The 14,077-nt window shown below is 44.6% G+C and overlaps 1 protein-coding gene across 2 annotated transcripts in view; it reads left to right on the top strand.

Moving 5' to 3' along the window:
• Positions 1-11,796, top strand: part of CDH5 (cadherin 5) — a 31,107-nt gene extending 19,311 nt beyond the window's left edge. The window contains exons 4-11 of one of the 2 annotated variants that reach the window (XM_082290167.1): positions 535-699; positions 1,089-1,276; positions 2,981-3,234; positions 3,805-3,947; positions 4,514-4,638; positions 6,135-6,243; positions 6,530-6,775; positions 7,555-11,796. In XM_082290167.1, coding sequence (XP_082146293.1) covers positions 535-699; positions 1,089-1,276; positions 2,981-3,234; positions 3,805-3,947; positions 4,514-4,638; positions 6,135-6,243; positions 6,530-6,775; positions 7,555-8,048 — 1,724 coding nt within the window. In that variant the 3' untranslated portion in view covers positions 8,049-11,796. The remainder of the gene's footprint in view (positions 1-534; positions 700-1,088; positions 1,277-2,980; positions 3,235-3,804; positions 3,948-4,513; positions 4,639-6,134; positions 6,244-6,529; positions 6,776-7,554) is intronic. The other variant, XM_082290166.1, reaches the window with a different exon arrangement.
• The last annotated feature ends 2,281 nt before the right edge of the window (positions 11,797-14,077 follow it).

The raw sequence follows: 14,077 nt of genomic DNA, 5'->3' as shown, positions 1-14,077 counted from the left end.
AGTGCCACAGTCCCCATCTGGAAATGAACTAATAAAATCAGGAAATCAACTGCCATGAACATGAGAAGATAAAAGGTCATTTTTTTCCCACTTACAGAGAGATTGACCAGGAGCATAGATGAGTTCATGTTTTCAATTCAGCATAGATACTGTTCCTGTGACTAAACAGGAAAAGGAAATACACAGATTCTGAAGCAGCATTCAATAATCAATAATCATTTGCTTTCCTAAACTTTCTAGATTAAATTTTGTCCAGTTTTAAAACCAATGTCAGTATCTCTTGTAACCACACTAGTCTGCTAGAGCAAAGAATGCAGGTAAAGAGGTTAAAGATCTGTTGAAAGGAATATTCTGCAATAATTCTCCTAAATATTCCATCATGCAGAAAAATTTCTAACATTTCTTGAAAAATACCCCTGCAAAATTGCTACTTAAAGCTGAATGTGTGGCATAAGATAAAAATCTGCTGTCAAAATTGAAGAGATGTTGGATGTGCTGCGAAATCTAATTGTATTCCATGTTATTTTTTCACAGGAGTGATTTATACAAAAGAGCCTAATTTAGACAGAGAGACTAAATCAACGTACGAGATTGTTGTTCAAGCCAAAGATGCTCCGGGGTTTTCTGGGGATTCCAGCACAGCCACAGTGATCATCACTCTGTCCGACATCAACGACAACTTCCCAGTGTTCAAACACCGTGAGTGTCACACGGGCTCTGAGCATCTTGGAAACCAGGGGCTGACACAAACACAACGAGTTTAGGTCACAGTCCAGCACAACTCACCTTTCCTTTAAAGTGGCCAAAAGAACTTTACGTGTTCATGTTCTTCCATGCTTCAGCCACAGCCACTTTTTCTGGGCGATGCACACCTAGAGCAGAAAACAAAAATCAATATTGATTTCATCACTTTGCTAAAGATCTTGACAATTTGGGGTATTATTTATACTTTTACATGTCTTAGAGATATGCAATGCTGAATTCTCAATGAAATATTTCTCTGTGTATCTATCAAGTAAGACCATTTTTAACTAAGTTCTAACTTCCATGTACACACTCCTTATGTCTTTTTCTGGTTTTTTTAACAGCGTCTTTTCACTTTAAAGTTCCTGAAAACATTTCAGTGGGAGGAGAAGTTGGCAGAGTCAAAGTAGAAGATATTGATGAACCACAACACAGAAATACAAGATACAGCTTTATCCAAGGAGAGTTCAGGGACACCTTTGACATTGTAGCCAATCCATACACAAATGAAGGAATCATTAGGCCAAAGAAGGTACTTTTCCCTGTAACAAAGATGATTATTGTGGTTTTCCATGTGTAATGTAGTGGTTTTGGTTTAGGACTAGCAGCAGGAAAAAATGGAAATGCCTGAAAGTCAGCATGAAATATACTGATCCTGAACACCAGCTCTCCAAGCTCTGGGAGAAGAAGAGCTGGTGATTTCTAGTCCTTTTCAACCTCTAGACCTGAAAAACTCCAGAATTACTGCAGAGTGCAGCGGGGGCTGTGTCAGATATTGAGGTTACACACTATGGGCTCCTCGCACACTTCAAGTGGTTAGATGCTTCAAAGAGGCAGAGATTTAAGAGTTGAACGCACTGGCCAAGTCACAGAATCCTTCCCTTCTGCAGCCCATGTGAAACCAAAGTAGAAAATGTGAATGAGTCCACCCGACCTCTTTTCTAAAACCCCTTTGCAGTTTGGCATTTGCTCCAGTCCAAGCCACAGCTCCCTTACCTTCCCCAGGGTGTTTTCAGAGCTTCCCCACTAATTTCTTCTAAGTCTTTAAGTCTCTCCAAAGCCTTTATTAGGGTTTGATTCTCTGTTCTTTTTAAATTCTCAAACCCACTTGATTTGTACCAAGGGACTGCTGCAGAGCATTGCCAAACCAAGACTTCATTGATTTCATTGACTTGCTGTTAAAAGAAAAAGAGGAGAGAGGACTATGAATCAGCTCCTGTAATCCTCAGATTGACAGGAATGTGTTTTTCCCTTCCAAATGTCTCTCTGTAACTGCTAAGACTAGAAATGTCATTAAGAAGAGAAAACTTTCAGGAAAAACAGTACCAGGTATTTCAAGGCAGTAAAATCCTTGGCTGTGATCACACTGGGTATGAGCAGCTTTCCTTCACCTGGTGCAGCTTTTCCCCTGGTCTTCCCAGGACCTGGGGAGTGCCTGCCCAGAGGAGGAGCAGTCACAGGCCCCACACACACTCCCTGAGTGATTTGGATCCAGCTCTTCCTTCAACACTTAGTGGGCAAAGTTCACCACCCTGTTTTGCAATGTGATTTTGGCCGTGCACGTCGTAATTTTAAATATGCAGCCATGTGAGATAAAATGTCAGCTGCTGGATACGTCTCATCACTTCCCTTTGCAGCATCTACTCAAGAGAAAAACAAGAGTCACCATAACTGCTGTGTATCTCAGTGCTTTTAGAATCTCAGGTGGTAGAACAGAGGAAACTTTGAAAGGTGCATTTCTTACTGCCCAAGCTCCTGGCCTTCCTCCCATTGTGTTATTCCTTTTATAATCTCAGGCAAGGGGAAAAACAGGGAAGAGGATGTCATTCATCACTAAATGCCCCAGCTGTCAGTCAGTGCAGATCTGCAATCTGCCTTGAATGCTTTCAGAACACAAAGCTTAGCCAGGAGGAGAACCTCTTCCCCAGCCTTTGGGGGACAGGAGCTAACCAAATTTTGGTAGTTAAAGCATTATAAAAAGAAAATTATTTAACCCAAGAGTTACTTGCTGAACTTAAACTACTGGATGAATCTGTTCCACACCAGAGGTAGTTTGAGCCACACTGTGACAGAGTTCAGCTGGGAAATGCTCCCCCACGGGTCCAGCCAAGATGCAATTTGGTAACATTGCCAAGCATGAAATAGAGCACAGATCTTAAATCCACGCAGAGAGCCAATGGAAAGTGTGCTTAGACATCGCCAATGGAAGAATATCTGTAACTGTCTTTTGTTTTAGCCCCTGGACTTCGAAGCAGTAGCAGAATACAGGTTTAGCATTGAAGCAACAGACCCCACCGTTAACCTTCGCCATTTCAAACCCGGCAACCCCCGGAGCATCTCCAGAGTCACCATCGAAGTCACCGATGTGGATGAGCCTCCTGTCTTTACTAAACTCCCATATGAATTTAAAGTGAGGGAAAACCATGCAGAAGTAAAAACACTTGGTTCAGTTCATGCAGAGGACCCCGACGCTGCTAAACGGAAAATCAGGTAAGACAACACCAGCTTCAGCAATTCTGTTTAAAAGTGCAGAATTCATTAATGACACCAAGAATTTGACAAAGAATCAAGACTTTGGCCCTATTTTTCAGAATCTGCATGCCAAACAAAACAAAAAAATCCAAGCTGATTTTTCAGCCCTGCAGCCATGGATATATATGCTCACCAAAAGCTGAACATAAATTACATTTACCCATGTAATTACCACATGGTGTTACTGATAAAACATTTTCATATTTAGGGAAAAAATATAATCCTGGATATTTTTACATGGCTATAATTTATTGTTATATTTTTTATTGTAAGAGCTCTCCCAAGCATGTGCTTAGAGAAGGAAATAGACTTCTGAAAGAGCAAAGTACAATAATCTGGAAACTCCTCGGACGGGTGTATTTCAGTCTCACAGCTTGCATAGTTTTAGGGAAAACTTCTCAGCCCTCCTGGTCAAGATATTAATGTAATTTCACACAAGAACTCTCTGACCTTCCTCTGAGAAGAAATGATGTGAAACACAGCATTACCAGCCTTGCATTGACATATCTTGTTTTAAACAAAAACCAGATATATTCAGCGTAGAGCTAGCCCTAATGGAGACTACGTCAGGGTATCCAATAATGGAGTTATTCAGCTTCCCAAGCCTCTGGACAGAGAATTCAGCTCCTCATACAACATCACTGTAGCAGCTGTGGAGATCCTTGAAGATGGTAAGTGCCACCCATTTCCCAGTTTGAAAGAAATCTGGGGTACACCTTTCCAGCAGGGCCGCAGCTTATCAAAAATGAAAGGCACAACCTGACAGGCTGTTCCTTCTGAATGAAGGGGGGGGCTTCAAGGTTTGCATAATCATCTTCCTAATCAAACAAATCCCTACAAATAGGTCAAAGATCTTTTTAAGATTTGGCCCCTGGCTTTGCTCAGCTCCAGGGAGTGGGGCAGGCCAGTCCCCACTTGGTTTGATATTTAATAATACAGACATGGCCTGTTCTGTCCATGGTGGTTTAGTGCCAGAGAACGATGCTCAATCCATCACCGTGCAGTGGGAAGAATCAGGAAGCCATAAGCTACTGTCATTTTATTCCTCAAAGACCCTTGATGATTTACCCATTAGGAGAGATTTTAGGAAAATAACTTAATCTCAGAGGAAAAGTTTAAATTATGATGGAGCTAGAAATTCTTCCTCATGTGGGAGGCACAGAAGTGGGCACAAAGTGTGGGAAGCCAGCACTGGGAGCCCAGACTTGTGAGACTTGTACCCTTCTTGTCATTCCAGGCCGTCTTTCCGACAGAGAGTCACATGCCCACGTTCACGTCATAGTTGATGACGTAAATGATAATGCTCCAGAACTTGTTTCTCCCGAGGAACCCCGAGTGTGTGAAAATGCTGCACCAGGAAAGGTGAGACAGGGAGAGTTTTTCCCTGAGACCTGAATTACTGCTTGCAAGCTCAAGCGAAAGATGTCTTTTAATAAAAATGAGTCTCAGTTTTCATGCCAAAGCACCTGATCATTTCACTGATTTCCAAACCATCAGTGGTCAGGAATATCTCTCAAGGACATTACCCTGTTGGAATGTTGACTTTTATCTGCTTGCACACATGGGCTGCACTGCTCCTCTCCCCCCAGGCTCTCACGTCTGTGTGTTAACAGTTGAGCCATGAAGGACAGCCAAGCTTTGCACAGCAAAAACCAGCAACTCAGTTCCATCACACAAATGCTCATATGTGATACTGAGATGGAAACCATTTCAAACTTGTAAGAGAAACATTGCTGCATGGAACTTTATTTTGTGGTCACAGAGTGCATGGATGTGCACACACAAATTGTGTTAGTACTTGGCACAAATAGTGTCAGTATTTTGGATGTACCTGTTTGGCCACAAGCGTTCAGCCCAGACTGTAATATTTGTTTAGTTAAGATACTTTGTGTCATGGTTTAGGAATGGTACTCCCCAGTTTAGTGTTCCCACTGAACTCCAAACCACACACCACTCGCTCCCCCGCCTTTTCCACTGCAGCAGGATGGAGAGAACTGGAGGCACCAAAGTTAAAGATCATGGGCTGAGATAAGAACAACTTACTGGAAACAGGAGTGAGACAAGAAAATGAGCAGTAATAGCAACAATATAAATAACAAAAGATAAATATAGAAAAAAATAGAGAGAGTGTGGAGCTGCAACGCTACCCAAGCTGCTCCCTCTGGCTCAGCACCAGCATTATCCCACCACTCCCTCCGCCACACTTGCTCGAACACAAGGAACCCCTCTCCCAGGAAGAGAGTCCCTTTCCCCTCCCAGCAATGACATGAGATGGTCTAGAATAATCTCTGTGGCCCCTCCCAGCTACTGAAAAAAAAAATTAGCTCTTTCCTAGCTGGAACCAGGACACTCTGTCGCTGCCTAGACTCTCTGATAGAACACACAAGGTGTTAATTTCACCTTTAGTTTAATTTTTTAAATACTTTGGGACATAATCAGACACATTTTTTATATTTTATACATCTAATCTACATCAGGTTGAGGATTTCAAAACCTAAGCATGTCCTTCAGGCGTGGCAGTCTTAGTGGCATTCCACAAATGACAGTCACACCTCAAAGTAGGTTGAGCACTTGAGAAGACACCATCTTAGACATTTCCACAAGCCATATGTCTTTGAGCATGAGGCTTTTTTCGTGCCTTCATTACACAAAATTTGAAGAGGCAAAACTGGTCTCTTTGAAGACCCACAAAGAAAATGCTTGCCTTGAAAAAACTTTAAGAGGAGCATCCTGAGATACCTGTGTCCTGCCCTTTACTGAAGGGTTACACAGGACACACAGCTCAGCTCGAACACTCCACAGGTTTTATCACTGGAGGCAATGTGCACTGAAAACTGTGACCTCTTCCATCTTTGTAGGTGATCGTCAGGATTTCAGCTGTTGACAAGGATGAGACATCACCCAGAGGTTTCTTCAGATACCTACTGGCCACAGAAGATAGCAACTTCTCCCTGGCTGAGAACTACGGTAGTGTATCCCTGCAATGCCTTTCCTAGCTGCTCAGACTGGGACCCTGGCACTCAGGGAAGAAAAGCTGTAGCACTGACCTGTGGTTAGTCTAGCTGAGCTAAGTAACTCTTTTATTTTTAAAGGCTTAACATACTGAAAAAAAAGGTGTTTGTTGCCACCGAAGTTTCACTGGGTTCCCGAAAGGCTGGGACTGTCTGAGGGGAAGAGGCACCAGCTGACAGGAAATCTGTGAGGACAATCTGGTAGAGATTATCACTAAATGGGATGTCATTACTCCTTCCAGATAACACCGCTAACATCACTGTCAAATACGGGCAGTTTAATCGGGAACTTGCCAAATTCCACTACCTGCCTGTCCTCATCTCAGACAACGGTGACCCTGACCTCACCAGCACAAACACTCTTGTCATCAGTGTCTGCAAGTGCAACGAGAAAGGCAACTTCACTTTCTGTGAGGAGAGGGCAAAGCAGGTCGGCGTCAGCATACAAGCACTGGTGGCAATTTTTGTCTGCATCTTCACAATCATTGGTGAGTATCTGACTTTTGGAATGTTCTTTGCACTACAATGTGTTCTTTCTTTAGCTGAGATCCACAAAAGCTTTGCAGCTATGAAAAGGTCAGAAAGCCAGCTATGCTGTACCTATTTGATTCATCTCATGTGCTCTTCCCCTCTGGCCTGTTAGCACAGCTTCTCACTCCTCTGGACAGGCTGAGTCCCTGGAGAAGTTATTGCACACATGTATAATACACTTGATTTACGGGTACCAGCCTCACACACAGCTATAAAACTGTCAATTTGGGCTGGGGCAATAACAGCAGGATTACTGTTTCCTATGGCAGAACTGGTCTGGAAGCCCTTTAAGCAGAACATAAACACATCTGTAACAAATCAGCAGGCCAGTACCTGTTTGCTGTATTTGAAATCTATCACAGACACGGCTCAGCACTTTTTTCTTGTCTGAGAACTGGCCTGCTTTGCAAGTACCACATAAGTAGCATCTGATGCTCGGCATTAAGAGATTTACCAGTTCAAGGCAGTAGTTGATTCAATGACCTTGTGACACCATGCATTTGTACTTGTTCAAGAGTCAGGTGGACAATTCCTGTCTGGACTGAACTCCTTCAACTAATCCTACAGTGAAATAGAAATTTTAACTATTTTTTTGGTAAATACATGTTAAAAAACACTCCAGGAAAAAAAAAAAAAAAAAAAAAAAAAAACACTTCAGACTGTGTTACGTATTTTAAATTCAATTTCAGTGTCTTACTTCTCTATTCACACGCGCTCATCTGAGTTTCCTTTGCAGTAATTGCATTGCTGATCCTGCTAAGAAAGAGGCACAAGAAGGATCTGAGCGGCCTCGGGAGGAACGTGGCAGAGATCCACGAGCAGCTGGTCACCTACGACGAGGAGGGAGGTGGTGAGATGGACACCACCAGCTACGACGTGTCCGTGCTCAACTCCGTCCGCAAGAACGGCCTGAAGGCGGAAGCCGCTCCCTCTCTGTACGCACAGGTCCAGAAGCCCCCTGAAAACATCACCCCTGGAGCTGGGGGGATGGAGATGATGATCGAGGTGAAGAAGGATGAGGCTGACAACGACAGGGATTTGCTGCCCTACGACACTCTGCACATCTACGGCTACGAAGGCGCCGAGTCCATCGCGGAGTCCCTCAGCTCTCTGGGCTCGGGCTCCTCAGACTCAGACATTGATTATGACTTTCTCAACGACTGGGGACCCAGGTTCAAGATGCTGGCTGAGCTCTATGGATCAGAACCAAGTGAAGATTTTGTGTATTAAGTTCAAACTAGCCATGAATTTTCTCCCTCCTGCTACAGATAGACCCCAAGAGACTGCCAGTGGCCAAAGAGGAGCTCACAGTTCTTCCCTCAAGCCGTAGTAGGATTTCAAACAGGCACGGAGAAAACCTGCAGTAGGGTTAAAAAGACACGCAGAGACCACCTTCATTAACTTCCCCCAGCATTACCATCCTTGCTAACATTCATTTTTTCCCCCAAAATTGCTGCTCATGGGCCTGCTCAACTCTTCCAGGACACACTTCCTCTCCCCATCTTCCCCACTTTTCCTGGTTTTGTCCCCTTTTTCGCCCTCATTCCTCTCCTCCTGTGCTGTTTCCATCCCCGTGATCCAAGGTCACCCTCCACTGGGAGAGTGGCGTTGAGAAGGGATGTTTTAACCCCCCTGGATCTCCAGCTGGCTGCTTTGCCTGCCCCTCTTGCAACATCTTTATTGATATTCTACATTCATGCTTACCCGGCAGAGGAGAGGAGGAACATATGGTCTATCACTTAATATTAGAAATTACTCCATCACTTTCAAAAAGAAGCATGATTTTTTTCTTTCTTTCCATTCTATTAATTATTTTTGCTTTATAGCCTTCTACTACATCTATGAGTTACTCAAGATAAAATTAGACAGGATTTTTAGACACACAATCTGGTTTCATCTATCATTTTTAACAGCCTGATGATGATTTCAGGCACATTTCTGGCATGCTAGAATTTGCTCTAGCTAGCAGCAAAATTATTTTTTCTCTCTGTAAATAGGATCTCAGTGTTACTCAATGGAACATATCCTTCAGGGAAGGAAATGTGGAGATCAGGGGAATGTTAAGACTCCAACACTAAATCTCTCTAGATGGAAACATAGGTCTCTCTAGATTTCTAAAGATGTTGAATAAGGGGTTTATTCAGCATTATTAAAGCAATAGCATTTTTTCAGGGACAAAACAATGAAGGGCCTCATTACTGTGAAACTGTTGTGCTTTTTTTCTTAGCAGGTACTGTAGAAGGAGTATTTTCCACCTAGGAAAATATTGTAGACTCCCAAACCAGAATGCTACACACCCACACACTCAGCTGCATAAAAGCACCACAAATGTAAGGCAGGTTTGGAGCTGCAGCCACCAAGTTCCTGGTAAGGGACCATGTTCAGTTTCCCACCTGGTGAAGAGCCACAGAATGACCAGAATGAAACTTCCCACATGGGAAGTTACCCGGCCCAGTACATTTTGGGAAAAGTGGGTCCCTTAGGACCATGGCCTGTCTCTGGCTTCCAGCAGTGCAGAGTCCTGTTGTCTCCAACAGGAACAGAGCCCTAGTGCACAGATCCTCCACTGTGCAGGATCTGTGCTGGAGCTGTATGTATTAGTTTAGTTGATTTGATTATTTAAATCTGGTAGCTAACCAAATAATACTAAATCTTTTTTTTTTTTTCTCTTTTTTCTTAAACCAGTATGGTGGAACCTCACTAATTTGCTTTTTACTTGTTCACGTCATCTCTAATTCACACTCCCTTCCCCCAAAATGTTTTCTTGGCAGGAAATAGCAATGCTCTCACATCACTCCTCACTGCTGTAAAAAGTTGCCCAACACAATACTTGGCTGGACACTGATGCAACATCAACAATGTAATCACCCAACTTTTCAAATAGCAACTAAAGGAAAACTGAGGAGAAATCTGTCCATCGGTCAAATCAGCTTTGGATCCCGTCCTTTATTCTTAGAAAGTACATTTTGGGATAACAGCCTTGGTTTTATTTTGGATGTGTTCATTCTCTTTTGCTTAATCCAGCCAGCAGTATGTACTGTAGGGGTTCCACGTTTGTGTATTATAAAAAATGCTAACTAATAATACTTACAGTTGTAGGATTTTGTCAGTACCTGTGGTATTGGCTATCAGCAGGTAATGTTAGTTATGAAATTATTTAGTGCAGTAAGTCAAGTACTTTGGTAGGTATCAGCCAGATTGTATGACCTGGAATTGCTGTTTTTAAGCCTGATTTTTTAAAGTTATTTTAAGGAACACTGTATCCATTTCCAATGTATATGATGTTTGCACTGGACAGTTTCTTTTTATACTCCTGTACTGTATTATGTTGTTTTTTACTACATAAAAGCCAGCCTCAAGTTTGGGTTTTCTGTGCATTAATGAGTTCCACCCAGAAGACAATATCAGGCTTTGTGCCGCTGTGACCTCAACCATAACAACACTCTTAAGTGAACCCAGACTAGGCCTCAACTCACCAAAGAACTCTCTGTAAAAGCAGTTTTTTCCCTCTCCTCGCACAGCTGTTGGTAAAGCCCCGGGGAAGGGACAGAAAAGCCCCAGCAATGCAGCTGGGAAGGTTGAACCCTCTGGGGAGCTCTGCAGTGCTGCAGGATCCATCCCACAGTCCAGCAGATGTTTGGGATTCCAGCAGCCAGGCATCAGGGTGACTTTGAACCATCCCTGAGCTCCTGCCCTGTTTTCCTGCCTCTCAGCTGGAGAAGAGTCACAGCCCTGGCTGAGCACAGCCCCAGAGCAGGGGAGCCCCAGGGGCATCCGGGAGTGGGACCCAAATGGGAAACCAGGCTGAAACCCACGCCCAGCCCAGCCCTGCCACCCGTCCCTCCCTGGCCTGCCCCCCAGACACACGGAGCACAAAACCCACCAGCTCCCTCAGGACTGAGACAGGACATACACAACAAAACACATCTCTGCCAGAAAATAAAATTTCCCCTAAATTTGCAGCTTTAGCTAGCACAGCTTCTCACCATCTCTTTTTACTACTACTAATGACTACCCCAATATAGTCCCAAGATTATTCTAGCACTTTTAAAAAAAAAAAAAATCACATCAATTTTCCCCAGATATGGCACTTATAATTTACAAAGCCTGGAATAAAGAAAAAAAGTTCAAATCCTTCACTGCTAATTACCATGAGCAAACACCAGATCAAACACACTTTAGCACAAGTTGTATTAAAAACACAATAGATGTGCTAATTATGTTGTAATGAAATGCATTTTTCCATAGAAAGAATTTGATTAAACAGCTACTTGCAACTTGTAGCAGAGAATCTCACAAAGGTTTTCATTATTCATTTAATTAATAAGCATTTTAATCTCTTATCCCCAAAAATATATCATAAAATGTTATTTTATTACATTCAGATCTAGAAGTTCATGCTGTTTAATAAAGGTTTAGCCCCACCCCATCAGAACTTTTTATGAAACAATGGCTTGTGATGAGAATCCTTGCTATGTACCAAAGCAGCAGTGAAAAGCTGTTTGAATGGGAACACGTGGCACACAGTGGCACATCCTAGGTAGGGCAGGTGACATAAGATCCCTTTATCAAGGCAAATTTACTCCAGTCAGTGAAAGAAAGCTCAGTTCTATGGTTTATGATCCTGTTGCAGTCCAGCGCTAGTGACGCCATACAGAAAAACACAGCAGCAAACCCAGCGCAAACTGAAGGATTGGTTACCAAAGGAAAATCAAATAATCCTTTCTGAGCTCTTGTTCTTCAACAAGTGCATTCTTCCCTTTTCTCCTTTCAGCAACAAGGGCTTAGAACAGCGCCAGGAGGGCCCAGCCAGCCTGGCAGTGACACCTGCCCTGCACAGGGACTGTCACCCTGCCAGGGCTGACTGGAGTGGAAAGCCTGCAAAGCCTCACTGGCTTTTGGAGCGCAGAGTTCGGGGTACAGATCCACCTCTGTACATTTATTTTACATGATTTCACTCCCAGGGATCGGTCACATGCAGGGGAAATGCTCTGGGGGCGGTAAATATGTGTTTGTGTTATACTCTCTTATTTGGCTAGAAATTGTAGTTATACTTTTTTTCATAGTATTTCAGGTGGGGTTAGGACAAAAATAAATAATCACTAACTTTTCTGAGTTTTCTCCCTTTTTTTTTTCCTTTTTTTTTTTAATAAATGTTTCAAGTTTGAAAGAGTAAGAAATACAACTCTGTTGGTTTCACTTCACAAACTTTCTGGAATGAAAGACATCACCAAGGTGAAATCTTTCCCATTGAAATCTTCCCATTTCACAATCTCAGCGTACCACAAGTCATCAAGTCCTACCAGGAAATGAATAAGAGTCTGATGAGATCACAGAGGAAGATTTAGGCTGAATCTTGGCTGTAAAAAAACCATGACAGAAAACAAAACAGCAGACACTCTTTTAGTCTGCATCAGAAAAAAGGAAAAGAAAACAATACCAGAAAAACCCTTTTATGAGCAATAAACACGCACGGATCTTTGCTGACCTATCTCACCTTCCTGACTTTGTTCCTGCCTGACCTAAAGGAAAAGGGAAAACCAGCATTTCCTTCCACTTAGCCTCAGTGAGGGGCTGTCCCACCTGCTTCCCCTCAGGACTCTCTTAATTCATCCAGTTAACCCCTTCATCAATGCCACAATCAATCAGAAATCTCTGCGATTCTTTAATTCCTCATTAAAAAAGAACCTCCATATGAAAGCCAGTGCTCTGGGTGAAGTCTCCAGAACAAAGCAAGACAGAGCTCCCCAGGCAAACTCAACCAGGAAACACAACCCCAGGAAGGTTTTCCAGAAAGTCAGAAACGGCTGGGCTGCAAACGGTCCCAGGAGCTCTTGTGGCAGCCTCAGGAGCCCAAGGCCTGGCCTGCAAAGCTCCTGCAAACCCGAGCATTCCCAAACGGGTCCCAGGTAACCCCCTCTGCTCTGCCCCCAGCGAGCCCCACGGCAGGTGGAGCCCAGGGGCAGTGCATGGCCACCACAAACTGCTCTGAACCTGGGCACTGCAAAGAGCCTGAAACGTGATTCCCACCTCCAGCATTTAAAAATGACTCTTTCTGAACAGCTGTCCGGGCTTCCCTCTCTCCCCTGAAAGAGCAAACCTGAAGAACCTAAAAATGCCGAAGGCCTGAGCTGCACTTGGTGTGTCCCACAGCACAGAGGTGTGGAATGCAGGCTGGTGCCCTGGCACTTCACAGGGAACTTGAGCCTTGCTGCCAGCACTGGGACACTTCCTTTTATCCAGTGTCCCTGCTCTTGGCCCCGGGACACTGCCCTTTATCCTGTGATCCTGCTCTCAGCACCGGGACACTGCCCTTTAATCCTGTGATCCTGCTCTTGGCCCCGGGACACTGCCCTTTATTCTTAATGCCTGCTCCCCGGACACTGGCCTTTATCCCGTGTCCTTACCTCCGGGACACTGCCCTTTATCCCTTTATTTCTGCTCCCGGGACAATTCCCTTTATCCCGTGTCTCCGCTCCCAGAACACCGCCCTTTATTCCTTTATCCCGGGACGCTTCCCGGCCCCGCCTCAGCAGCGCGGGCTGCAATGACCGCCGGCGGCCGCCAGGTGGTGCCCGAGGGCAGCGCTGGGCACGGCCGCGCTCGGCGCTTGCCGATGGATCCCCGCTGGATCCCCGCTGGATCCCCGCTGGATCCCCGATGGATCCCCGATGGATCCCCGATGGATCTCCGATGGATCCCCGATGGATCCCCGATGGATTCCCGATGGATCCCCGCTGGAGTCCCGCTGGCATCCTGATGGATCCTCGCTGGATCCACGATGGATTCCCGCTGGATTGCCGCTGGATCCACGATGGATTCCCAGTGGATCCCCACTGGAGTCCTGATGATTCCCTGCTGGATTCCTGATGGATCCCTGCTGGATCTCCACTGGGTCCATGATGGATTCCTGATGGATCCCTGCTTGATTGCCAATGGATCTCGATGGATCCCTGCTGGATCCCTGACGGGTCCACGATGGATTGCCGATGGATCCCCGCTGGATTCGTGCCAGATGCCCACTCTGCTTCCCTGTGTGTCACCTCACACCGAGCACGGCCAGTGAAATTAATAATGCCCCAAAGGTCGTCCCAGCCGTTTCATGCTTTAACGCCCACTCCACAAAAATTCTCAGACCTTTGTGGAAGCCAGGGTCGCTGCAAGGCTTGGATTTCTGAAGGAAACGGCAGTGATTTGTTCAGGCAGCAGTTCTGAACGGCATAAAGGGCAAGGGAAGGGCTGTGGGGAAAGGATGCAAG

Source organism: Coloeus monedula, assembly GCF_965178545.1.
Source record: "Coloeus monedula genome assembly, chromosome: 13".
Classification (NCBI taxonomy): Eukaryota; Metazoa; Chordata; class Aves; order Passeriformes; family Corvidae; genus Coloeus; species Coloeus monedula.
This window is presented reverse-complemented; position numbering and strand designations above follow the sequence as displayed.